The 26,189-nt window shown below is 53.5% G+C and overlaps 2 protein-coding genes across 2 annotated transcripts; one reads left to right on the top strand and one right to left on the bottom strand.

The window, feature by feature from the left end:
- Positions 1-326: 326 nt before the first annotated feature.
- Positions 327-6,460, bottom strand: ZNF408 (zinc finger protein 408). Its single transcript, XM_060104160.1, has 5 exons — positions 6,119-6,460; positions 5,535-5,812; positions 4,251-4,312; positions 3,769-4,028; positions 327-2,716 (listed from the first exon to the last, which is right to left on the bottom strand). Exons 1-5 carry the CDS (start codon positions 6,165-6,167, stop codon positions 1,197-1,199), a joined length of 2,169 nt encoding a protein of 722 aa, XP_059960143.1. The 5' UTR covers positions 6,168-6,460; the 3' UTR covers positions 327-1,196.
- Positions 6,461-6,579: 119 nt separating this feature from the next.
- ARHGAP1 (Rho GTPase activating protein 1) lies at positions 6,580-26,089 on the top strand. Its single transcript, XM_060105106.1, has 13 exons — positions 6,580-6,673; positions 10,436-10,617; positions 10,840-10,935; positions 17,599-17,686; positions 21,727-21,858; positions 22,195-22,281; positions 22,482-22,580; positions 22,954-23,061; positions 23,141-23,217; positions 23,392-23,469; positions 23,853-23,981; positions 24,165-24,268; positions 24,414-26,089. The coding sequence occupies exons 2-13, from the start codon at positions 10,485-10,487 to the stop codon at positions 24,582-24,584; spliced, it is 1,302 nt and encodes a 433-aa protein (XP_059961089.1). The 5' UTR covers positions 6,580-6,673; positions 10,436-10,484; the 3' UTR covers positions 24,585-26,089.
- The last annotated feature ends 100 nt before the right edge of the window (positions 26,090-26,189 follow it).

Genomic DNA, 26,189 nt, shown 5'->3' on the forward strand with positions numbered 1-26,189 from the left:
TCATTCTCTGCTCCAGCCATGCTGGTCTCAGGGCTCACACCCAGGCTCTCACCATGGGGCTTTTTCACACGCAGCCCCTCACATCCCCACCTTCCCCCACACCTCCTCATCCAACAAGTCACGGCTGAAATGCTGGACGCTAGAGTGTGCAGGTTAAGAGCCTTACTCCAGGGCTAAACTACGTGGATTTGAATCTCAGCTCTGCCACCTAGTAGCTGTCACCTTGGCAGGACACTTAAAGCTCTTTGTTCCTGACTGTCCTCCTAACAATCTCACAGGATTGCTACAGGATTCTAGAAATAAACTCACATAAAGGACTGGCCCACAACAAAGGCTGTTTATTATCATTGTAATTTCTTGGGGACACCTTCCCTGATGCCCACAGGTCAACCCATCCCGTTAAACACATCCACAGCACCGGGGAGTGCTCCTCTTTAAACTCTTACTGTTGCCCTTTGCCCCTTGTAGGCCTGAGCTCTGTAAAGGGCGCTGCCTCTGTCTTGTCCACAGCTGCGTCCCCAGCACCTCGGGCAGGCCAGGCCCGCAGCTGATGAAACATGAAACACATGTTCATTCCTCGCTCTTTCCCTCAGCAGGGCTGCCTTTGGCCAGATACACAGAAGGGTGCAGACCTGCCCTAGCCACCTCCAATGAGTCTGGTGTCCTTCAGCACAGAACAAAAACCAACCTCACAGGCCTTCGGTGGTGAGAAAAGCTGCCAGAATAATCTAATGCCTGACTCAGAGACTTGTCAGCTGAGTGTCTCTGGCCTTTTAACCTTCACAAGTCATTCCGTTTGGTTCCAAATAGAAATGCTTGTCCCTCAGGGAGCTGGATGGGAGTGACTATTCCAGCACTAAGCACCCCAGCAGGGCAACAGTGCTGCCTGCGACCTGGCTACCTCACTGGGCAGGGTCACTTCTGCAACATTTAAAGAACAAGCACCTTGAGGAGTTCCCAGGGAGGGTGGCAGGACAAGCTCTACTGGAAGCTGATAAAGAACTTACATCTAGAAGTGGTTTACCTTATTAAGAGTCTTGGGAAACAAAGTGGTTGTCCATAAGCAGGAAGGGAAGTCCTTGACCTGCTTCTCATAGACTAGTCTCTATCAGGGAACCCAAAGAGAAAGATCCAGACCCCCAAGCTCATAAACACCAGTCTTTATACAGAGCTCTGCTGAGGAAAGGTGAGGGTGGTCAGGTGCCCGTCTCCACCTCTACCACTTCTGCCCAGGTGCTAAAGCCCATGTCCTTATGGATCAGCACCAGGCTGGGAGCAGGACCTGGCTCCTCGGGCACCACAAAGCACTTATCCTGGCTCTCGGAAAGGGTGACCTCGAAGACGTCCGGGGCTGGGGACCCGCCCCGTTCACTGCATGTGTCCAGTAGTTCTGGCTCGGTCTGCAGGAGCACCACGGTGGGCTCAGAAGCGGCAGGCGGCACACAGGGTGGGCTGGAGGGTGGCCCGGGCTGATGACTGAGCTGGTGCCGCTTGAGGCTTTGGAGGAGAGTGTAGCCCATGCCACAGGTGGGGCAGCGGTAGGGCTTGTCGGCCAGGTGGGATTTGAGGTGGCGCCTCAGCTTGGTCGCCAGCGTGTAAGCACGGCCACACTGAGGGCACGGGAAGGGCCTCTCACCTGAGTGCAAGCGCTCGTGCGCGCGCAGCGTGTGGGGATCCCGGAGGGCCTTCCCACACACGGGGCACAGGTGGGCCTCCCCGGTGTGGGAGATGAGGTGGCGCCGCAGTTCAGGCAGCTGGGGGAAGGCATCAGCGCAGTGTGGGCAGCGGTAAGGGCGCTCCCCTGTGTGCAGCCGCAGGTGCCCGCGCAGGCTGCCCCGCTGGCGGAACGCCCGGCCGCAGTGTGGGCACAGGAAGGGCTTCTCCCCCGTGTGGAGCCGCATGTGGTTCCGCAGGGAGCCCTGGTTGGCCAGGGGCCTCCCGCACACAGGGCACGGGCACGGGGCAGGGGCCGCTGGCACCTGGTGTGTCTTGCGATGCAGCCGCAGGGAGGGCCGGCGGGCGAAGGCCTTGCCACACTGGTCGCAAGTAAAGGGCCGGGCACCTGAGTGTACAACCTGGTGCTCTCTGAGGTCTCGCCGGGTGCCGTAGGCCTTGGTGCACTGAGGGCAGGGGAATGGCCGCACCCCACGGTGGCCCAGCATGTGGGCTTTGAAGCTCTCCTCTGAGCTGTAGCTCTTGCCACACTCGGTGCAAAGGAAGGGCTTGTGGCCCGTGTGCACGAATGCATGCTTCTTCAGGTGGCACAGCTGCAGGAAGGCCTTGCCACACTCGGCACAGCGGTACCGTCGCCCCCGCTTCGGGGAGCCTCCCACCGGGCCAGGGGCGCTCCGCAAGCATGTGGGGAAGCCAGGGTGCTGCTGCTCTCCACTCTGCTGGGCCCCGGGCTCTGAGGTCTTCACTCTGGGTGGCCATTGATCACTGGGGCTACACAACTTCCTGACTAGGTAAGCACGCAGCTGGGGGCCCCTGGCAGAAGATGAGGAACTGGCCTCACTGCTCTCAGGGCCCTGCTGGGGAGTGGAGCTGCTCTGAGGTTCAGGTGGCATCTGGGTCTGGGGTGGGTCCTCCTCGTCTACACGGCCATCCTGAGGCGATGGGCCGAGTGGCTGGCTCTCCTTGGAAACTTGGTCCTGGATTCGGGGCTTAAGTCCAGGGCTCACCGCCTGGATGCGGGGGGGTGACTGGTGACCAGGATCTGCAAGGCAAGAGTGGGGTGCTGGGCTTAGTAGAGACTGTAGCAGGGGGTCACGGTGGTCTCACCAGGAAATTATAGCAATATGTGTCTTCTCCTCCTCAGCCCCTGAACTGCAATGCCAGCGATGACACCAGTCTCTTCCCTGGAACATGAGTCACACACACTCTGTTCACCTTTCTGTCCAGTCTCAGGTGCCTTCTGGGGAGGCTCTCCTGGGAACCATAGTGTCTAGACATCTGGATGATTTCTAGAGAAAGGCCATCCCAGAGTGCCCTTGTTCTCCCTCTGGAGACATGCACTTAGGATGAGTTGAGACCACCACCTCCTCGCTTTAGGTCACGTGAAAATAAAGGAATCCCCAGCCCCAGCCCAGACAGAAAAAACATAAGAGAACTGGGAACCTTATACACAACTTTGCTGTCTTTGTCAGTGTGACCCTACGATTCCAGAAAACTTAACTCAGGGAGATAAAACTTGCAAGTATCTATACAGTTGACCCTTGAAAAACACAGGTTTGAACTGCACGGACCCACGTATACGAGGATTTTTTTCAACAGTAAATACCACAGCACTACATGGTTGAACCCACAGATGTGAAACCTTGGATATGGAGGGTCAACCATAAGTTAGACCCACATTTTCAACTGCCCGGAGGGTCAGTGCCCCTTAACCCCCGTGTTGTTCAAGAGTCAACTATATTGTTCATTTCAAGGAAAAGACCTGTCACTCTTTAATAAAAAGCATCAAATGACAGTTTACATCCCCAAACTCTGTGAACCTCTACCTGAAAATTCTAGCCTTGCTGCCTCCACAAATCCTAAACTACTGTGTCATGATCCTTACCCAACACTGATCGAGCCCCGACCCCACCCCACACTGAAAAATCCACCTTATACCAGACTTCAAAATTTCGAGAAATATCCAGGTTTTGCCCTTCCCTCTCAGAAATGCTACTGTTCTCCCCTACCGTCTTACGCCATAAGCTTTGCTTTGTCTTATCAACAGGTTATTTTGGTGATAACTGGGGAAGCCAGCATTTATTTGACACATACCTGTGCAAGGTTCTGCTACATCCTCCCCGGGGGAGGCCACTTCCTGTTGTACAGCAGACTCCACTTCTGTCACCACAGCCAAGGACGCCTCTTCCTCTAGCCTGGGCTGGGTGGGGCTCAGGCCCTCTGAGGGAGGCTGGGGCCACATCAGCAGCTCAAAACCTGGCAGCACGACCCGGTACACCTGCAGGTGGAGCCTCTCGCTGATCCGCACTGGGGCCACGTTTCCCTCACCCTCCAGCCTGCCCCGCTGCACCAAACTGCAAAGCAGAGCAAGAGTTAGCTCAGGAGATCCCCTTCAAGTGGCCCTCCCTGAAAGCCCCAGCTCCTGGGCAGTCTGAGTTCTAAAGGATCCCATGCCTTTGGAACACTCACTGCAAAGATCCCTGGGTGGGAACCAGAAGTCAGCTTCCAGTTCCATCCCATGCCACAACAGAAAGCCTCAAAGGAGCATCTTCACTACATACTCTCCTGTAACTTACCTAGTCCAGCCTGAGCTCTGCTCACAAGCACACACATCTCCCCATGGGCCTAGTGACACGTCCTGAAATAAACCAATAAAAGTCTTTCTCCCATGTGTTTGAGGGGACCAGGGTGAAACAAACAACAACAACAAAAAACCCTGATGTAACCTCTCCTGAGACAGATCTAAGATGAAGCCCCTAGAAGGTTAGTGGTCTCTGGTGTGCCTCTATAGGACTATGCCGTTCGAGTTTTCATTCAATAAAGGCCAAAAAAACTGCCCCCTCACCTCCCTCCCAAAGTGTGGTGAATTACTGAATTGAACAAATTATTGCCTTTCAGTGAATACCAAAAAGAAGAAGTAGTAAGAGGTACCTCAACTGTAAATTTGTTTTTCAGGACTTATGCAATGAAATCCTTTACCTGTGCTTTTTCATCTTTTGTTCCAAATAATCCTGGAGAATTAAAATAAAGGAAACAGCCATTCCTTTATTTTACATATGAGTTAAACGAGGCCTGCCATCTAACTAGCTATGTGACAAAGCTGGGATTTGATCCCATGGCTTTTTAAAAAAATAAATTTATTTATTTTATTTATTTATGTTTGGCTGCATTGGGTCTTCCTTGCTGCACACTGACTTTAGTTGCTGTGAGCAGGGGCTACTCTTCGTTACGGTGCGTGGGCTTCTCATTGAGGTGGCTTCTCTTGCTGTGGAGCACGGGCTGTAAGCGTGTGGGCTCAGTAGTTGTGGCTCGCCAGCTCTAGAGCGCAGGCTGAGTAGTTGTGGCGCACGGGCTTAGCTGCTCCACGGCATGTGTGATCTTCCCAGGCCAGGGATCGAACCCGTGTCCCCAGCATTGGCAGGTGGATTCTTAACCACTGTGCCACCAGGGAAGTCCCCCCATGGCTTTTTAATGCCAAAAACCTTTGTTCTTGACTTTCGTCATCATTGCTGACACTCTACTAATTCACCTTGTTTTTTTTTTTACATTTTGGCTGCGCTGTGTGGCCTGTGGGGGATCTTAGTTCCCCGACCAGGGATCGAACCCGCGCCCCCTGCGGTGGAAGCGCTGGAGTCTTAACCACTGGACCCAGGGAAGTTCCATCTACTAATCCACCTTTTAATAATTTTTTGCACCTCCTCAGCTACCGAAAGTGAGGGGATGAGACAGTTCCTGAGAGAGAGGGCATAAACCATCTCCTATCTCTTGAAACACCCTGCATCTAACAAACTGGAGAGTTATCGAGAAACGTCTGATCAAAATTTTCAGTCACGGAGAGGTAAAGCCCTAACCCTCAATACCTCCTTCTGCTTTGTTTTCACTCCATGACCCTTCTGCTCGGAGACAGACTCCTCTTCCAGTGGCCCCCAGAGCAGTCCTGGCTGCAAGGGTTCCCCAACACACCAGACCCCCAAGCGCTGCTCCTTGATGAGTGAGGGGCCAAGGGCCAAGCCCCGCGGGAGGCTCTTTAAAGCGAGGATGGCTCGGGTAGGTCCGGGCGAGAGGTCTTTGAGTCCCTGTGCACAGCCTTCTCTGGAAGGGCTCCATCCTGAGTCCGGGCCCAGGCGTGGATCGGGGGCTGCAGGGACAGAGAAAGACAGTGAAGAAGCGGCCCAAGAGGTCGTGGGGTGGGGAAAGGTGAGGGAGAAAACCCGAGATCCAGCTAGGCCTCAGGAGTCTGAGGGATATGTAAGGGCTCCAAGGGGGTCCCGGAAAGGTTTGAGGCGGTTCGAGGGCTCTTAAGAAGCTCCCAGAGGTTCTGAGGGCACTGGAGGAGGATGCCAGGCTCGGGAGGAAAAGGGTCGGGGCGGGGAAAGAGTTGACCAGAGAACGTCAGGAGTATCTAGGCCAGGGCCGAGGGTCGGAGACACCGCAGGTCACTCACCGAACTGCAGTCTCTCCCACTCCAAGGGCAGCTCCTCCGCCTCCTCCATCCCGGGTCAGAAAGCCTCCCTCCGCCGGAAGTGAGACTCACCTTCTCAGCTCCCCCCGGAAACAGTCATTGACTACCAAATTTCCTCTCGGGAAAGAATCGTAAGAGTCAGACCTCATTGGTGCGCAGGACTGGGAGTTTGGCAGTAGTGGTGAGGCAAATCTCTGTCCGAGAACAATACGAGTTTAGAATTCCGGAGGTCCACTAGAGATTTGAGTATCCGGTAGAGAGGAACTAATGGTTTCAATGGCTTCCTTTTGGGAGGGACGAGTCGGACGGTTATACTGTCCCTCCGCCAGGCGGGTACGTAAGCGCGCACGTAAGGAAGTGGGCGGGGCTCCTGGAAGGCCATGTTTGGACCGGGCAGTGGGTCGGAAGTGGGTCGGAGGTGTGGCGGAAGTGGCTGGGGAGTGAAGCGACAGGGAGGGGGTGGTTCCCATTCGACCGCGGAGCCGGATGTTTGCCTGTCTTTGACAGGCGTGGCAGAGGGAGCGGTGACCCGCCACGGTGAGCTGCGGGGCGCGGGGTCTCCCTGGGAGGCGTGGGGGTGGGGGGAGGAAAGGGACTGACCTGGTCTTCTGAAGGGATGGGATCCGGATGGGGAGGATCCGAGCGGAACCGAGGAAGGGAGCAAGGGTGGAATGGGGCCTGGGAACCTGGCCTTCCTGCTGCGGGAATTCGGCCCCCCTCGAGGGTCTGAAGTGAGAGGACTTTGCTTCCTTGCTGCCTTCTTCCTGGCCTCCTCGCTCGCTGTCATTGAGCAAGCTCGTGGGAAGGGGAAGTCTCCCTGGTCCGATCTGGGGAAGAACTAAGACCAAGAAATTTGGGGGAAGTATTCCACCCTTGCCACTTATTAGGCCGCACTTTCATATCTATTTCTTAATCTGTGAAATGGGATAATTACACCCAATCCGGGTTTTGTAAACCATGAGGCTCTATGCAAATGTGATTGTAGTTAAAAGTTTTGCTGTTGTATTGTGGGATTTGCATTTTCACAATTTTGGAGCCCCAACTAGGAGGGCGATCCCCAGGCCAGAGAATACGATTTTAAGTTGTTATTTCAGTTGTCCACGGAGGAGATTAGGAGAGAAGCTTTACTTTGCCCTTTTGTAGAACTTTGAGAATCGCTTGAATGACAGTCCATTAGAGAAGTATTGAGACATTGACCTGCACAAAGCAACCACCTTAAGGGAGACATGGATTAAAATCTTGACCTTGCTGTATGACCCTAAGCAACTTGCTTACTTTTTCTGGTCCTCGGTTTCTCAAACTGTAAAATGGGTTTAGTAATACATACCTCACTGGTGCTGTTGTGAAGATAATTTGTATCCAGTTCATGGTGGTTGGTTCCCTTTTCCTCTTAGGATACAAATTGATTTGTTCAGTCATTCAGCAAATGACTGAGCATCAACTCTGTGCCAGATGTAATTTTGAGTAGGCAGGGTTTCTTAAACGGGAAAGAGGGTCTGTGAACCCCTTAAAATTTCATGCAAGATTTCATGCATGTGCTGATTTTTCTTAGGGAAAAAGTCCATAAATTTCTCCAGAATTTCAGAGAGCTCTAGGACTTCCCAAAGGTTAACACTCCTACCTAAAGTGATTCTTGAAGATTATTGTAAAGGTAGCGATTTTACCAACTGAGAAGGGAAAAACTAATCTGACAGTAAGGATTATTTTGCAGAGTGGAGCAGGACTTGTAAGTGACAGGAGTCTTAGGCAGCCAGGATGCTTCATTTCTACTACTTTATGTTAGAATTGCCCTGCACTAGCTTCCCTCCCCCTCCCACTGAATGGGAGCTGAGCTTCTGGGCTCACAGAGGGCAACAGCTGTGGGTTGGAGGGTAGTGAGGGAGGCTAGGCTGGCTGGGAGGTGGAAACAACTGTGATTAGTTGGGCTGGAAAAGGAGCTTATGGGGCGGGGGAGGGGTCAGTTCTGGAAGAACTGACAAAATAGAAGAGTTACTGAAAGAGGTGGAGTTCAAGATCGTCTCCCTTTTAGAGAGTGTCCCTCTCCCTCCCTCACACATACTTCAACTCCCAGCTGTTCCATCTAATCCCGTTGTTCACTTCAGCACAAGTAATTTAGAATGCTGGAGAATTATATTTCTGGGAGGAGCCTTCACTTCTGTAGATGAGGAAATTTAGGCCTAGATAGGAAAAGGACTTGCTCAGCATCTTTGCGACTCAGTCAGGACTATAATCCAGTTCTACATGTATCTCATCCCATGTTTTTTTCACTGCATCAAGCACCCACTGTGTGCAGAAAAACTTCTCTGGAACTGCTGTGGGCAGGGCTGAAGGAGCTCTTGGTACCTGGGCAGTAACCAAACAGAAGGGATGGAGAGAAGGCTCAGGCCTGGGGAGGGTTACTGTGAGCTAAATTCTGTCCCTGTTACCTGGCCAGGGGCCCCTTTGGGGGAGCCCTCATAGCTTCCTGGTTGAATATGAGGAGGAGCTTATAGCTGTATCAGGTGTGGATTTCTCAAGACTGAGGGTTGCTTGGAATGGAGAGCTGGGGTGAGGGGTACAGCAGCACTCTCTGGTAGATATGCATTCCCAAACAATAGAGAACTTCTTTCTCTGTGTTTGTGCTAAGGGACTTGTATTTTGGTAGTGAGCAGTGAATAAGGGTAGCAGATAAGGCCAGAGGAGAGGAAGAGGAAGAAAAATACGTTGTTTTTTTTTTTTTTTTTTTTTTCCTGGCTGTTTGGCGGCTCAGTTTTGGCTCAGGAGCTTCAAACAGCTTTTGCCACTGAATCAGTGTGGTTGCCCTGGTAACAGGGTAGTTGTTGCTAGGTTGTTGCTAAGTAAGTAAGTAGGGAGCTGCTGGTTTGCCATCCGGATGGAGTCTTTGCTGTGATGTGCGCAGGCGGTTGTCACATCGCTCAGAGGTGTTCAGGATCTGGAGCTGGGCGCCCACAGTTCTCCTCTCTTCTCCCTACCCACGCCTGGGTCTTGTCTGTGCTCCTTATCTGCCCTGCTGATTCTGTGACCATATATGTCACTTTTTGAGGCTCCAGGAATGCACTGGACTTAGAGCAGCCTCGTTGGGGTTGGACGAGTGGGTTGAATTGAAACTCCCACCCTCACACATATGGTGAGCTTGTGAAGGGAGAGGGATTGGCTTCAGGTTAGGGCTGAGGGCAGAACGTGCCTCCTCCAGGCTGCACTCAGCCACATCCATGAGGCCACACCCCAGACCTGGGCAAACCCAGTTGCAGAGTTGGCTCCTCTCCCTCCCCGCATGCAACAGCTGTTGTTCTGTTTTCCACCTCCTGGCTCTCTGGACTCTGGGTGTCATGGGCTTCCTCCTTACCCACCTGTACCCCCCAGTCCTTAAGGTGGTCTGTTGATCTTTCCCACCTTGAAACTAGTGTCAGGAGCTCCCCCCAGAGTAGATTGGGCTTGGGAGCCTCCAGGAGCCTGCAGATTGTCACAGTGACTGGCAGGAAGGCTCCCTTTCCTGCTCCTCATTCCTGTCCTGGGGCAAACCCAGCTGGGCCCCTTGGCCATCGCCTTTTTTTTTTTTTCCCCGGTACGCGGGCCTCTCACTGTTGTGGCCTCTCCCGTTGCGGAGCACAGGCTCCGGACGCTCAGGCTCAGCGGCCGTGGCTCACGGGCCCAGCCGCTCCGCGGCATGTGGGATCTTCCCGGACCGGGGCACGAACCCGTGTCCCCTGCATCGGCAGGCGGACTCTCAACCACTGCGCCACCAGGGAAGCCCCATGGCCTTTATTTTTAGGTCTTATGGTCTCTGGCCACCTCCTCTTCCCTGGGCCAGGAGTGACGGATGGAGTAGCCAGGGCCACAGCTGACCTTTTTCAGGCAGGGGTTTGGAGCAGCCCTGTGCTCCTTAGATTCTTGCAATATCTCTTCCCCATCACTGCTGGGGCCTGGGAAGCTTCTGTGCTCTATGACCCTGGAGGAGAGGGGCATGGCCCTTGAACCTCTGCAGTTGGGACTGCTCGACTGAACCAGCTGGGTGGTGGGCAGTGCGGGGCCTGGCACAGCTCTTCCTCATCCAGCTGGAGGGCCTGAAGGCAGGCACTGAGGTGTGCCATCCTATGCCCCAGCTGCCTTTTCTGGCAACATGCCAGAAAACTGTGGAGCCAGGAGGAGCTACATGGAGCTCTTGGCAAGGATGAGGAATGTTGAGGAACAGGGACAAGGGAGCTTGGAGGAGGAAAGTGGGGAGCAGGAGGGCTTGCTATAGAAGTTATGGGTGAAAAGAGTGTGTCACTGACCTGCCAACTCCCTCCTGTCCCCCAGGGTTCTCTTCAGGTTCTGCAGCGTGAAGCTGTGGGGCAGAGGCTTGGCCATGGACCCACTCTCAGAGCTGCAGGACGACCTGACTTTGGATGACACCAGCCAGTCTCTGAACCAGCTGAAGCTCGCCTCCATTGATGAGAAGAACTGGCCCTCAGACGAAATGCCTGACTTTCCCAAGTCAGGTGGGTACTGCTGGATCTCAGCAGCCATAAGCGCCTTAGAAGGGGAGACCCCCTTCCTGTGGAAGGAAGACCCCAGGAGGACAGGATGCGGGCAAACAGACCAGCCCCAGGGTGGGGCTGGGAGCACAAGCCTTACTGGGAGGAGGGCCAAAGAGCACGAATCTCAGGGAGAAAATTGTGCCAGACCCCCAGATGATCCCCTGACTTTGCTGTGTTCCTCAGATGACTCCAAAAGCAGCTCCCCGGAACCTGTCACACACCTGAAGTGGGATGACCCTTACTACGACATTGCCCGGCACCAGATTGTGGAGGTGGCAGGTGAGCACACCCAGCCTTACACTTTTTCCCTAACAGTCTGCATCCCTGGCTTAGGGGGAGGGGCTGCAGGGGAGGGGCTTGTCTGACCCCTGACCCTGGGGCTATTGAGGCTCCACGTATCATTCATTAAAAATACAGACTTGATTGTGATGGCCACTTGGTCTGTTCACCTGCAACCACATCCTGACCTGTGACCTCATCATCTGCACTGGCAGATGGCGTGTGGGAGGCTCTGTGAAAGCCCTGGGTTTGATTTCCCGCTCTGCAGTGTGAGCTCATTTCTTCCTCACAAGGTTGCTGAGAGGATGACAATCGTGAATGTATACCAGGGCCCGGCCCACAGCCAGAACATACTCGGCCCTTATAAGCAGTCATTCACCTCCCTTCCCTTTGCCCTCAGGTCAGCTTTTCTTCCCCATCAGTTACTGGGGAGCAGGGAGGTGCCAGTCCCTCCGGGGAAACCCTACCTCCAAGGAAGTCTGGAATGGCAGACCCTCCTTCCAGGAGTTAGGAGCCACATGACTCCTGGAGCATCAGGTTCCCCGCAGATGTGCTGCCCTGCTAAGAATGAGCGTGGAGCCCCCCCTGGGGCTTGGCCTCAGTGAGCTCCCGCCCTCCTGTTCATAATGCAGGACCCAGAAGCCTCCAGGAGCAAGGGAGGTAGCAGAGATGTTGATGACCTGGTTTCTGCCTATAGGGTCCTAGTGCTAGAAGAAGAAATTGGAATTGTAGGATCCTTTGTCTTTTCTTCAGCTGTAAGCAAGGATGGCAGCACGGCCCTGCCCTGAGGCATTGGGGTGGGCAAGGGGAGCCAGGTAGCTTGTGGCCCCTGGAGCCCTGAGTGGTGCTGGCTGAGGGGACCCTGGAGGCATCCGGCCATAGGGAAGCAGCAGGGAGCTCCGTCTCTCCTGAATGCTGGGCTCAGGGAGGGATGGGGCAGTTGAGAGGATTGTTCCTAATGTGAAGGTGTTTCCTTGGCATCTGTGTTCCTGATGCCTGCCCTGGTCTGGATTGGAGGACTTGGCTATGGCCTCTGTCACCCCTACAAAAGCAAGGCTGAGAGCTCTTTTTTGGCCTGGTCCTGCCCTGAGTACAGGAGAGTCACCTGAAGGCTCAGAACTTTCCTCACTCCTAGAGACGGACCTGACTGGGGCATGGGGATGTCTGATGTGAAGGAGTCTCTCAGCTGACATCCTCCTGGCTATGTGGCCAAGTCACAAGGCAGAGCAGGGAAGACTGCCCCCATCCCCACCAGGTGACCCCTGCAAGCAGAGCTGCAACATGTTTCTGTCTCTCCAGGGTGCGATGAGCCTGAGGGGGCCCAGCCAGGTAGGTGTGTTCCTGGCTGTCTGTGCTTGGCCTCTCTGGGCTGTGGATCAAGAAGGGCTCTTGGTGGAGGCCAGGTGGAGCCAGCTTAATTGCAGCCCCACTCCGGGGAGCTGGGAGCTGGGAGCTGGCAGTACTTGGGAGCTGGAAACAGCAGGGGATTTATGGGAGATTTGACAGGGTGGGGACTGTGTGGGGAGCCCACACATCCAGAGCCCAAAGGGAAAGGAGCCCCAGGGAAGGGGGGCCCTTGTCCATGGGGGTCGTGGGGCTGGCTGTAAGCAATGGCCGGGCCCGAGTGCTGGCTCAGGGCCCCTCTGGTAGGGTGTCCCCCATGTGTGTGCCTCTCTGACTGCTGAGAAGAGTTTGGAATGGCACTGCCAGAGCAAGAGTTGTTTAATGAGGCTACGGTGACTTCCTGGGAGGCCAGTTTCCTGGCCTTGGAAACCAGAGAAAGAGCCCACGTTGGAAGGGAGGGTGCGTTATGTCCCCAACTCCTCTGTAGCCTCTGTTCTCCTTGCTGGCAGTAGCTGTCATGCTCCACGGTCAAACCTGACTGGTCCACGTGGGTTCTTTCCAGTGGTGTGCTGGTAAAGGTTTAATAGTTGGCCCTCCAGAAAGAAAAAAAAGAAAAGGCTATTATTTGTAACATGTGCCATTTCTAACTACAAATAGCAGATTTCTAGCCACCAACGATGATGTCAGCTGGCTTGCGGTATTCCTGACAATTTCACATTTTAACCAATGTGCCCCAGCCCCCACCTCCCACCTCCTTGGTTGGCCTGCTCTCAGGTCGCGGGAGTGTGCTGGTCTGGCGGGTCCCAGAACGCCTGCTGGAGGAGCTGCTCTGTGGCTGATTAATACCCAGGTTCCCCTGGGAAGTTCCTGATGCGTCTCTTGGGAACGCGGAGGCTTCATTCTCTGGCGGCTGGTCTTCTCCCGGTGCTTTCCGCAAACGCCGTGCCTCCTTTTGAGCCCTCCCCCTCAGTGCTCTGGAGCCCCCAGTGATGCCAACTCCTTCTTTCCCTTCAGTTTCCAGGGTAAATCTATTTGAATCTTCGGAGACGAGGAGGGGACTCCCAGGCCTTTTTATACATGCTTCTTGTAGGAGCCGTTACCCTGCCTGCTGGCACATGCCCGAGCCACTCAAGGACTTGGGCAATGGGACTCCACTCCAGGGAGGAGAGGACGGGCTAAGCCCTGGGGTTGCCCATGTCTCGTTCTTTGCTGGTCTGGGAGTCTTGCCATCCAGTCCCTCTCTGAGCCCCCTCCTTTGTCCCCCATCCCCATCCTGACTTTACTTGGCATGCATTTATAAAACACCTACTTTGGGAACAAGTCCAGTACTCAGCACTGAGGATTTTTTTTTTAATATTTATTTATGCCTGCGTCAGGTCTTTTTTGAAGCACGTGGGATCTTTCATTGAGGCGCGTGGGCCTCTCTCTAGTTGTGGCGCATGGGCTCCAGAGCACGTGGGCTGTGTAATTTGTGGCATGCAGGCTCTCTAGTTGAGGTGCACGAGCTCAGTAGTTGTGGCGTGTGGGCTTAGTTGCCCAGTGGCATGTGGGATCTTAGTTCCCCGACCAGGGATCGAACCCGCATCCCCTCCATTGGAAGGTGGATTCTTAACCACTGGTCCACCAGGGAAGTCCCCAGCATTGAGGATTCATTGAGGAAAAATGCACATTCCCTCCTTCAAGGAGCGTACAGTCCAGGGAAGCGGTTCTTGAAACTGGTCAAGAGTCCTCCTTGAAAATATGAAAGGTGTGGACCTCTTCCCCAGAAAACACGTGCATGTGCTTGTAATATTTTTTATATAACATCATGACATTGGTGGACGCCCATTGATGGAAACCTGGTTGAGAACCCAATTTCCCATTTACAAGTTGCTGGGGCAGCTGAGCGGTGGAACTACAGGCCTCTGGCCTCTCACCTCAATTGCCTGCTTAACCAGTTACCAGCTCTTTAAATACCAGAGCCTTGTGAGCTCAGACTTTCTGCTCTGCCTAAGTCCTCAAATCTGCCGGCCAGTGAGGGCTGCCTTACTGTTGGAGGGCAGGGCAGTGATGAAGAGAATCTTTTAGAATCCTCCATGCTCCTCCCAGCATTTTCTGCTATACCCTGGCGTTTCCTCTGCTTAGAGGGGAGTAGACAGATGATGTCCCCCCACCCCACAGGCTCATAATAGAAGGTCCAGGGGTTTCTGAAGCTCCAGATTGTCCACGAGGGTGGCCTGGGCAGTCTAACCCTTCATCCCTACCCACTGCCAGTCTGCTCTTTCTTCTGTCAAAGCCTATGGGAAGTGAATCAGAGCAGGCCGCAGAGCCACCCCCAACTGGCCTGGAAGGAACCCAGCGCCTCAGGATCTGGTCCAGGGTGTGGAGGGGAACAGGTGACACCTGGTCTTTCAAAATAGACCTGCTGCTGGACGGAGCTGCACCAACTCCTCCTCAGACATGCCTGCAGAGGGTTCTCTGCTTGTTAAGTCTGGAGAAATTCTGCCCCAGGCTTTGGGAAACTGTCCAAAGCAGTTTCATATCCCAGATAACATTGTGAGCAAACTCAGAAATAGAACCGTGCATACCGTGTAATGCCGACCTGTGACAGGCTACCAGCGTTTATTGAATACCTGCCACATTGCTGGGCTCTGGACCATCTGGACATTTAAAGATGGACAAGACAGTCCCTGTCTTTGAGCTGCTCACAGCCACTAGAGGAGACAGACACATAAATAGTTATACAGGAGAGTCAAAGTGTTGTGACAGAGACGGGTGATGGTTCGTTCATGCTGGGAGCTATGAAAAGGGACAGCTAACCTGCCTGCAGGGAGGAGGAGGGGACACAGGCTTCTGGGAGATTATGCCTGGGATGAGTCTTAAGGATTCAGAGGAGTTAGCCTAGAGGAAGGGAGCAGAATTGCCTAGAGGAAGTCTGTCTGGCATGAGAGACAGAGGCTAAAGCCACCTGCTGCGGACTGGGCCGAAGGTATGCATGGTGTGAGCCTTCAGAGGCGGTTGGTGGGGCCAAGCCTCAAAGTGAGCCTTTCTACGGGGCTTTTATACAGCTTGGGGTGGGGTTCAGGAAGAAAAGAGTCAAGGCAGGAGAGTCAAGGGCAGGTAGATGTTTCTAATTCTCCAAGGCTAGAAGCTGGGGGCAGTTTAGAAAGGAGAACGGAGCCTCTCTCTGGGCTTGGTGGGCCAGGCCTCAGACCCTGACCCAGGAAATTCTTGGAGGGTCCTGGCTAGGACGTTTGGCTAGGGCCAGCAGAGACTAGGCAGTGTTCTGGGTGGAGATGGGATCATTGGAGGGGTTGATCCAGAGGCTGGATGCAGTGGGAGACTGCTGGGAGTCAGGCAATAGCTCAGGCCAGAGCACCAGGCTGGGCCACCAGCAGGGACTGGGGCCGTGCTGCCCACATTCCAGAAGCATTCCTCAGCCCCTCCACTGAGTCTTGCCCCAGCCCTTGAGAAAAGGGTCAGAGCCTTGGCAACCACCTTGGAAAAGCACTGAGTCCTGGGTTAAGTCACTCACTGACCAAGAAGGATCATCAAGATCATGGTTTATTTAACATGGAGAAGACACTCAGCAAGTTGTTGGGGGAATCCCTGAATCCTCAGAGGTAGGAGGACAGACTGTGTGGGCTGTGTAAGGGGTCTTTTTATTGGCCTCTGAAGCAGTGGGGATTAGGCAAGAATGACTCTGGAGAGGTGTGAGGGTAAAGATAAAGGGAAGGGCCCTGGGACACGGGGGAGTGGGGACCAGGCCTTGCCCCCATCGAGCTGTGCTTAGAGTCCCTGGTTCACACTGACCCTGGAAGAGCATCTCACCTTGGGAGGCTGTGGCATATGTCTCAGGAGCTCCCCAGCTTCATGACAAAGCCAGATGGTCAGACCATGAAATAGTGACTAGTTTTGGACAGACATCCCTCAGTGATTACACTCAAATGAGCACCTTCCCAAAGTGTTACAAAATCCTCTCTACTCCATGTGTTTTAGAATATCCTTAATGAGAAAGGAATGATTTTTAGAAATGTCCAGAGGTCAGTCAACTGTGGCAAATAATTCTGGCAGTAAAATCAGAAAGTGTTGTTAGTCAAGAACAAGACGTGACTATTAAGTAATCAGACTGATTTCCTCATTGGCCTCAGGCTTTCTGAGAAGGGAGCTTCAAGAAGTTTTTCAAATACAGGCTGCTCACAAGAGACGCTTCTGGAATAGGTGTGGAGTTTTAAGATGATGTACGGCAAGATAACAGTTGCTTTGGTGGGTGTGACTTTTTTTGTTTTCTTAGTTATGGTGAAATTTATATAACATAAAATTAACCATTTTAGGGGCTTCCCTGGTGGCGCAGTGGTTAAGAATCCGCCAGCCAATGCAGGCGACACGGGTTCGAGCCCTGGCCCGGGAAGATCCCACATGCCGCGGAGCAACTAAGCCCGTGCGCCACAACTACTGAGCCTGTGCTCTAGAGCCCGCGAGCCACAACTACTGAGCCCGTGTGCCGCAACTACTGAAGCCCGCGCGCCTAGCTAGAGCCCATGCTCTGCAACAAGAGAAGCCACCGCAATGAGAAGCCCGTGCACCGCAACGAAGAGTAGCCCCCGCTCACCGCAACCAGAGAAAGCCCGTGCACAGCAACAAAGACCCAACGCAGCCAAAAAAAAAAAAAAAAAAAAAATTAACCATTTTAAAGTGTATACTTTGGTGGTATTTAGTACATTCACAATGTTGAACCACCACCACCTCTATCTAGTTCCATCATTTCATCCATTTCATCCATAGTTTCACCCATACCAACCCCCATAACCATAAGCATCAATCCCTATTCTCCCTTCCTCCCAGCACCTATAACCACTAATTTGCTTTCTGTTGTTACAGATTTACCTATATAGCTCATATAAATGGAACCAAACAATATGTAGCCTTTTATGTCCAGCTTCTTTGACTTAGCATCATGTTTTCAAGGTTCATTCACAATGAAGCGTGTATCAGTACTCCATTCCTTTTTATAGCCAATAGTCCATTGCATGGATACACCACATTTTCTTCATCTACCCATCCATTGATGGACATTTGTGTTGTTTCCACCAGGCATGACTTTTTAAGAAGTCATGTTATTTTTTTGTGCCCCAGCTCTGTAGCCCTGAGACCACCTGTCCCTCTTTCTTCAGTGACACACCCTTGAGTGCAGGCACCTGCCCAGAGGTCTGTCCGCATGGGCCACTCTGGCCCCAACGCTAAATGGTACAGTCTCCAGGCCTGGCCCCTTTCAGATCCTCACCTGACTTCTCTTGGCTTATTGTTCACCCACTGTGCTCCACCTTTCTCCACACCTAGGAGATGACAAGTATGGGCGGAAGATCATTGTGTTTAGTGCCTGCCGAATGCCCCCGAGCCACCAGCTGGACCATAGCAAACTCCTGGGGTGAGTACCCATGGGGAAGTGATGGAACCCGTGCTCAGATCCCCACCACGGCCTGGAGCCATTTTCCTTACTGTCCCTTCCTGCCCCGGGGGTACCAAGCCACCTCCCTCAAGGCCTCCCCTGTTCTCCTGAGGGATATTGGGAGCACTGGGCTAGGTGTCAGATCTGGTTTCTAGTCCTGGAAACCATCTGTGTGACCTTGGAAAGTGTGTTCATCTCTTTAAGCCTCTTTTTCTTCACTCTTCTTGGGGAATAATAATACAGCCCTTGTTCCTCGTAGGAGTGAGATACTGCACTTGAAAATGCTTTGAAAAGTAAAATACCGTCCAAGTGTGAGGACTGATTATGATAACGATATGGTGCGCTTCTGAGGCAGTTGAAGTTGTTCATCATTTACATGAATAATTAGTGTTGTTTTGTGCCAAATCTGGTGCCAACAACTTCTGTACCTATCCAGGTTCTAATAGCTAAATACAGGTAATAGCTCTGTTTGGTCTAGAGATCTCCTGATGCAAGTCCAAAGGCTGATTGAAAGCAGGAGTTTGACAGACTGTGTTCTGATAAGTGTTCATCGTTGAGCCGCCACTGGGCCAGTGCTGGGCCCACAGCAGGTGCGGGATCCCTGGAGGCAGAGCCATGACTGACTTCCTCCTGAGGTCCTCAGTGTGTGTACAGTTTCCATCTTGCACTCCTTTCTTTCCTGACCCTTTAAAGCACTCCCTGCAATTGCAAATGTCTGCCCCACCCTTACCGGCTTCTTTGGGATCCTGAATGATTGTGTGTGTGGAGGGGCTGGTGTGGGATTGGGGACAGTCCGGGGCTACAGCAACAGAAGGGGAGGGCCTGACTGCAGAGGCTTTGCAGTCCTGTGAGCCAGGGCCAGGCCCGAGTCTCTCCAGCTTTGTGTGAATGCTTTCTCTCTGGTCTCCTGAGCCCTCCTCCCACTGCTCCTCTGCCGTGCAGGTAGGCAGAGCCTTCTTCAGGCCCGTCACATGGCCCAGCCAGGAACAGGCCAAGAAGCCCAGCCTGAGGGTGGCTGAGTCACCTAACCTCCTTTCTGGGTTTATTGTCACAGCATCTGACAAGGCAGGTGACAGACTCCTGGCCAGATTATGGGCTGAGTGGGAGGAAGTCAGAGGAGGTGGATGGGAAAGCACCCAGCTTTCAGGAGAGAGCGTGCTGAGCGAGGCTGCCCCCACTCTGGGGCTTTGTCTGCCTTCGGGAAGCCCTCTGTCACCCATCCTGTCCATCCTCCACTCCTTCCCAGCAGGATCTCCCCGCCACCACCTGGCCGGGCAGGGAGGCGCTTTCATCATGCATCAGTCCTGTCATCTTGTTTTCAGTCAGATTATCTCAGACTTGGCTTTTCCCAGCTGTCCAGCCAGATCTGGGGGGTTGAAATGGAAAGTGCCTGAAGCTTGGATGCAGAAGACCAGTTAAACTTCAACTCTGCCTCTTACTAGCTGTGTGCTTGGGGTCAGGTCTCTCCTGAGCCCTGTGAAATGTCATTGTATTCATTTGTAAAGTATCACAGATTTCAAGAATGTAGAAAAATGTAGATAGCTATTAAGAAAAAATACAGACAGCAATAAACAAAGTCTCCCATAAACCCACCACCCAGAGAGAAAACCACTGTTAACATTTCAGTGTATTTACTTCCCATTTTTTTCTATAACATATACAGAACTCTATAGTCAGTTTTGTATCTTACATAATGTTTTTATCTTCTGAGCATTAAACATTCTTCAAGGATATCCTTTCAAAAAATTTTATTGACATATGTGTATCCAGAAAAGTGAACACATTATGTATACTACTTGATGAATTTTCAAAAACGAAATACACCCATGTCATCCACACCTACAAACTTCCCTTTGCTCTTCCAGGCAGTACCCCAAAGGGTAACCACTGTTCTCACATCCAACTTCACAGATTGGTTCTGTCTGCAGAAACATCCTGTGAAGTATTCTATTTATAGATCTCCTGTGATTTATTTAACCAATATTCTGTTCTTGGACACTTCCTTTGATGCTCATTTTTCCCCCCATTATAAAACAGGCTATAATGAGCAGCCTTTTACAAAAACATTTCTGTTCATCTCTGATTAGTTCCTTGAGATAAATTCCTGGACATATTTTTATCAGGTCAGAGTATGAACATTTTATAGCTTCTGATAAACATCACTTTATTGACCTCCAAAAGGTCATAACATTCATCAAAGGATGAGTGTATTTTCACTACAACTTTTGCTATTTTATTTATTTTGATTTTTATTTATTTTTTGCATGGCATGCGGTATCTTATTTCCCCAACCAGGGATCGAACCCATACCCCCTGCAGTGGAAGCACAGAGTCTTAACTGCTAGACCACCAGGGAAGTCCCTAACTTTTGCTATTTTATAGTTGCAAAATGCCATCTTTTTATGTGACAGCTGTTTTCAAACTGCAAAGCGCTCAATGTGTGTAAGGGGTAAATTACTGTATAGTGATAATGATGGGAATCAAGATAATAAATCCAGCATAAGACACCTCACGTGTCTGCCAGTGCTGGCACCCATGGACCAATGTTTAGGTTAGCCTCTCTGGGATAGGTCGGGTTGTGTCTGGGCACTTAGTCACATCCTTGGGCACTTCCCAAGGCTCCTTCCTGGGCTTCCCTGGTGGCTCAGTGGTTAAGAATCCGCCTGCCAGTGCAGGGGGCACGGGTTGGAGCCCTGGTCCAGGAAGATCTCACATGCCACGGAGCAACTAAGCCTGTGTGCCACAACTACTGAGTCTGCACTTTAGAGCCCGTGAGCCACAACTACTGAGCCCACGTGCCACAACTACTAAAGCGCACGAGCCACAACTACTGAAGCCTGCGTGCCTAGAGCCCGTGCTCCGCAACAAGAGAAGCCACCGCAATGAGAAGCCCGCGCACCGCAACGAAGAGCAGCCCCCACTCACTGCAACTAGAGAAAGCCAGCGCGCAAAAATGAAGACCCAACGCAGCCAAAAATAAATCAACTAATAAAATTTAAAAACCATCAGATTTCTAATTAATAACTGTAAGCTTTCCAAATCATTAAAAAAATAAAAAGGCTCCTTCCCTCCTTTCCCTCCTCCCCTCCTTACCCTCCTCCCCTTGGAAGCCCTTAGCATTCCTGCATGCCCAGCCTCCCAGCCTGGAGTGGTGTTCCTGCTGGGGCCTGGGAGCTGTTGGCCAACAGAGAGAGGGTTTTCCACTGGGCTCCTCTCCCTTTCTGGAATTCACGTTCACTCAATTCATACTTCTCCACCTCAGGTGGGCCCAACACCCGTGTGTGTGTTTGTGTTGGATGGTAGGTATTGTGTTGTGAGCCTAGGGAACTTGAGGTGTGGGTCTTTGGTCCACAGAACATCCAGTGACTGGAGCAGGGGAGGGGACCCTCTGACCACCCTGATCCCCTTTCGTGGGCACAGTGTTCTACAGACAGCACTGGGAGTGTAAAAGGCAGAGCTGTCCCATGATCAACAAGGTGAAACTTGGAGAGTTAGTTCACCTCCAGTCTCCACCACAAGCTGTGTGACCTCAGAGAAGCACTTGACCTCTCTGAGCCTCACTGCCCTCGCTCATAAGAAGGGGATTGTATTGGCCTCCATTATAATGAGGAAGGCACGAGATACTGCATACAAAGTGCTTGGTAGACACTAAGAGCTGAATACTGGTAAATGGTGACTGTCGTCATTTCTGTTGACTCGGGGCAATCCTGTGAGTGAAATGTTATTCCCATTTTTACTGCAGGTATGTGAGATGGCTCCAGTTAGAGTCCTGGTCTCCTGACTCCTAGTCAGTGCTCAGACCTGAGAGCTGCTGCTGTTCTTATTATTCCTCCACCCAGCCCAGCCACTACCTCGTTCCTCCTCCACCCCAACATGGTGACTGATTATACAGCCAGGACAGACAGGGCAGGAGAGGGGCTGGCGAAGGCAGGAGGAGGGGATTCCTGGGGCACTGGTTCTGTCTTAGTGGGGCCCCACTTGCATACAGGGCAGGCCTGAGTGGGGCTCGTCTCTTACAGATACCTGAAGCACACCCTGGACCAGTATGTGGAGAGCGACTACACGCTGCTCTACCTGCACCATGGCCTGACCAGCGACAACAAGCCCTCCCTCAGCTGGCTCCGGGACGCCTACCGGGAGTTTGACCGCAAGTGGGTTAGGGCCTCGGAGGAGCTCCAGGGCCCGGGGGCCAGCAGCTCTGCCGGGTTCTGGGCTGCCCTGTTTGGGCAGGAACGTATTCCATGCCGGGGGAGGCGGGTCCCCCCTACCTGGGTAAACTAAACACAAAGAGTCTCAAGTTGGAATGGCCTGGGCTTATATCCCAGTTTCTCTACTTACTCGCTTTCCTAATCTATAAAATAGGGCGACAATGGCACTTACCTCGCAGGTTTACTGTGAGTCATCAAATCAGTAACTGTACATTAAGAGCTTAGCTCTGTGCCTCTCCTACCATGCCCAGTCCTGAGTTCCCCGTTCTGCCTCTGCAGGTACAAGAAGAATATCAAGGCTCTGTACATCGTGCACCCCACCATGTTCATCAAGACCCTGCTCATCCTCTTCAAGCCCATCATTAGGTGAGTGGGCCCAGGGCGGGGCACTCGTCTCTTGTGCTTCCCCTTGAACTGTGAAGCAGATACCTGAGGAAGCCAAGCATCCTGGGGACCGACCACTTTGGGGCTAGGCCTCTGTCTGATCTGGGTGGGCTGCTGAGGAGAAAGTGGAGGCCTGCTGAAGCGGGCCTACCCTGGACCTATACCCTTTCTTCCATCGGCAGCTTCAAGTTTGGTCAGAAGATCTTCTATGTGAATTACCTGAGTGAGCTGAGCGAGCATGTGAAGCTGGAGCAACTGGGGATCCCTCGCCAAGTGCTCAAGTGAGACTGGGCTGGGGGGGGTGTGTGCCCACCGGGCACACTGTCCACATATATCATGTTTGTGGGGGTAGGATGTGCTGGCCAAGGGGAGAAGCAGCCTTGACAGCGCCAGGATACACAAGGGAAGCAGATGTGATGAGTAAGGCGCAGCACATGGGGTCAGAGAGAGCAAGTCCAGATCCCGTATCTTGTCGCTGAAAAGCTCTGTAACTGAATCTCTTTAAAGTCTTCACTTCTGTGTAAAGCTGGGTTGGTGGGAGGACTGAATAAGGTAATCCATGTAAGATAGCACAGAAAGTGCCTGACAAACAAGAGTTGCCATAGTGACTGCAGAGCCAGGTAGGGGCCCTGACCCTCCCCGCTGCTTCCCCAGGTATGATGACTTCCTCAAATCCACCCAGAAGAGCCCTGCGACAGCCCCCAAGCCCATGCCACCACGGCCCCCTCTGCCCAACCAGCAGTTCGGGGTCTCCTTGCAGCAGTGAGTATGCAAAAGGTGGGTGGGGCTGGCACCTGGGGACCAGGAGGGCTGCAGACCCGTCACTGCGTTGTGCCCACAGCCTCCGGGAGAAGAACCCAGAGCAGGAGCCCATTCCGCTCGTGCTGCGGGAGACCGTTGCCTACCTACAGGCCCACGGTGAGTGCTGGGGAGCCCTCTCCCCTCGGGAAGCTGCTGGGCAGGGCTGGGCGAGGTCCCAACGTGCACCAGCACCCACACTGACCCTGACTGGGACCCCAAGACACAGAATGGGTGGGGAGTCCGCACGTTGCTCCAGAGCTCTGAGACTCACCAGGCCCCACTGTTTCCCAGCTCTCACCACTGAGGGGATTTTCCGGAGGTCGGCCAACACCCAAGTTGTACGGGAAGTGCAACAGAAGTACAACATGGGTGAGTGGCCCTGGGGACGTGTCGAAGCCCAGAGGGCCAGTACAGATCGTGCGCCTGCACACGTGTGTATGTGTGTGCGTGTGTAAGGTTTCTGTGGCATTTGGTATAATTACATGGGTCTCACTCCTGCCTGGTTGTCCCAGGCCTACTTTCTCATAGGTCAGGCTTCTGGAGCCTGGGTTCAGGGTCATTCGGAGGCGAGGAATAACTGTGGTGTGTGCTCGGGGGCCCCACTCCCCAGATGGCCTGACCCTGTGCCCCCTGTCCCAGTGGGAGGAGGAGGCTTGTGGCCAAGGGTGAAGTCAGGCTGTGGGGCCTGCTTGGCCTCTGGATTGGCTGCTGGTCTCCAGGCTCGGCCCAGCTCCTCCCCTCCCCACCCCCAGGGCTGCCTGTGGACTTCAACCAGTACAATGAGTTGCACCTGCCAGCGGTCATTCTCAAGACCTTCCTCCGGGAGCTTCCTGAGCCTCTGCTCACCTTTGACCTCTACTCCCACGTTGTGGGCTTCCTCAGTGAGTGCCCCTCTCCCCCTCCTCCAGCTTCTGCAGGGTGGGGTTGCAGCTGGACTCAAAGCAGGCGGGTTTGGCCTGTCCTTCAAGGAAAGTCTGGTTGGGTCTTCCCCCTAGCCTCATGACAGGGCTTCCCGAACCAGTCCGGCCATGGGCCCCTGTGACCTGGGCCCCCCTTCCTCATAGACATTGATGAGAGCCAGAGAGTGGAGGCGACGCTGCAGGCCTTCCAGATGCTGCCCGAGGAGAACTACCTGGTGCTGCGTTTCCTCACTGCCTTCCTGGTGCAGGTGAGACCTCGGCCTGGGCCTCTACCGCTTACCTGGAGGAGAGAGGGAGGAGGAGTTGCCATGGCTGCTGCTCCTGGGCGTGGTTGCCAGGCGTGGGAGGTGGTGTCTGTGGCTTCCCGCTGCAGCCCCCTGATTCCTTCCACAGATTTCTGCCTTCTGTGAGCAGAACAAGATGACCAACACTAACCTGGCTGTTGTCTTCGGCCCTAACCTGCTGTGGGCCAAGGATGCTGCCATCACCCTCAAGGCCATTAATCCCATCAATACCTTCACCAAGTTCCTCCTGGATCATCAGGGGGAGCTGTTTCAGCCCTGACTCCAAGGGGCTCTGAGCCCATCCCCTGTCCCACCCGCCCCCTTCTCTGATAGCCCCGGTTTGGACTCTTCCTCTTGGCTTCAGCCTTATGGGAGCCCAGGGCTCCTGCCCAGAAAGGGGCTGTGAGCCCCCCTGGAGACAGAAGCTGGAGCCAGCCAACTGGACAGCTCCTCCTCCCCTCCTGTCCAGCCCACCTCACTGGCCCTGGAGGCCTCGCTGTAACCACAAGACGTTTTTCTTCGCCTTATACTTCTCACTGCCTCTTTGGATCCCTGGCTCCTGCTGGGCTCTGCAGAGCTGGCCTTGGCTCTTCAGGCAGGAGGACTGGCCCCAGCAACCGCTTGCTTACCTGCTTTCTCCTGCCTCTTCCCCTGGCAACTGGAGATGCCAAAATCACTGCCGGCTGGACTGGTAGCTGGGGCTGGTCCTCCCCTTCCTGACTGCTGGGGAATGAAAGGCTGAGCTGGCCTGGGCTGGCCCTGCTGAGACTCCTCCCTGTCTGGGTGAAGGAAGGCCTGGTTGCAAGCACCCTGTTCCTGTCCTCCCCTCTGGTGGCTCAGCTTCTGGCACTTACACAGTTAACGAATGACAGCCTGGAGTCCTCTGTCTGCCTTCTCTTCCACACATCCTGGGTCAGGCCTTCCCAAGTGGTACTGCCCCCAGGGTGTCTTAGCCCCCTGGTTCTGCCAGGACTGGCAGCTTGGATGACAGGGCTGAGTCCCAGCATCCATTCAAAATAGACACCCCACTCTCACCCCTGAGAGCCTCCTAGTGTCTGGTCAGACCACTGACAAGCAGTCCCCGCCCACTCCACCCCCCATGCCTTGCCTCCCCTCCCTTCCTACTTGGACAGATCCTTGGTCACGTCTGATGTGGAGTCACACTGGTCCCTGCTCTGGTCAGGGGTGACTCAGTGCCTCAGGGTCTGGGGTGGCTCCTTCCTCCAGTTTTGGACTCCTGGAGGGGCTGGGTAGAGACTTTGCTAATTAGATTGGCCCCTGCCAGGTAAGTTCTAGCAACCTCCCCCTGGACCCTGATGATGATGGATATCCCTCTCTCCAGCTATCCCTTCCTGGTGAACCACCTTCCTGCAGCCTTGGCCAGAGCCTGTACTGTGGCGGTCCTCACTGACCAGTCCTGCCCCATCTGCGAGCCGGGTGTGGCCTGGGCCTGACTTCACTGGGCTCTTTTCCCAGGACACTAGCATGTCAGGAGTCCCAAGGCCTGGTGTGGCTGCTGTCAGTCCCTGTGTCTCTAGGCCAGGCCCAGGCTTCTGCTTTCTGCCTTCCTTCCTTTGTATCAGGTGTTGCTCAGAGCCCCATTTACTGGGGAGCCTCGTGGATCTATTTGGTCTCTCCCCTGTCCACCACCGACTGGTCTTTACCTGGGGGCAGGGGGACTTGTACTGTGAATCAAGTATTCACATTCACAGTGACTTCCTTGGCACCAATCATGTATTTCACCTTTGCACTTTTTATATTTCAATAAAAATGGAAAACTGCCCACCTGGCTGATAAGCAAGTGGGCATGGAGGCTCATAACTGGGTGGGAGATGTGGTATGACTGCGGAAGAAGAGCAGATAGGGCTTCAGGAAGTCCCCTCCC

Source organism: Mesoplodon densirostris, chromosome 7 (assembly GCF_025265405.1).
Source record: "Mesoplodon densirostris isolate mMesDen1 chromosome 7, mMesDen1 primary haplotype, whole genome shotgun sequence".
Classification (NCBI taxonomy): Eukaryota; Metazoa; Chordata; class Mammalia; order Artiodactyla; family Ziphiidae; genus Mesoplodon; species Mesoplodon densirostris.

Coding starts and splice junctions, on each gene's coding strand:
- ZNF408 (XM_060104160.1), bottom strand. CDS start 6,167: ATGGAGGAGGCGGAGGAGCTGCCCTTGGAGTGGGAGAGACTGCAGTTC. Junction 5,813..6,118: donor GTGGGAGAGACTGCAGTTCG/GTGAGTGACCTG, acceptor CTGTCCCTGCAG/CCCCCGATCCACGCCTGGGC. Junction 4,029..4,250: donor CAGAGCTCAGGCTGGACTAG/GTAAGTTACAGG, acceptor TCTGCTTTGCAG/TTTGGTGCAGCGGGGCAGGC.
- ARHGAP1 (XM_060105106.1), top strand. CDS start 10,485: ATGGACCCACTCTCAGAGCTGCAGGACGACCTGACTTTGGATGACACC. Junction 17,687..21,726: donor GACCATAGCAAACTCCTGGG/GTGAGTACCCAT, acceptor CGTCTCTTACAG/ATACCTGAAGCACACCCTGG. Junction 23,982..24,164: donor CCACGTTGTGGGCTTCCTCA/GTGAGTGCCCCT, acceptor CCTTCCTCATAG/ACATTGATGAGAGCCAGAGA.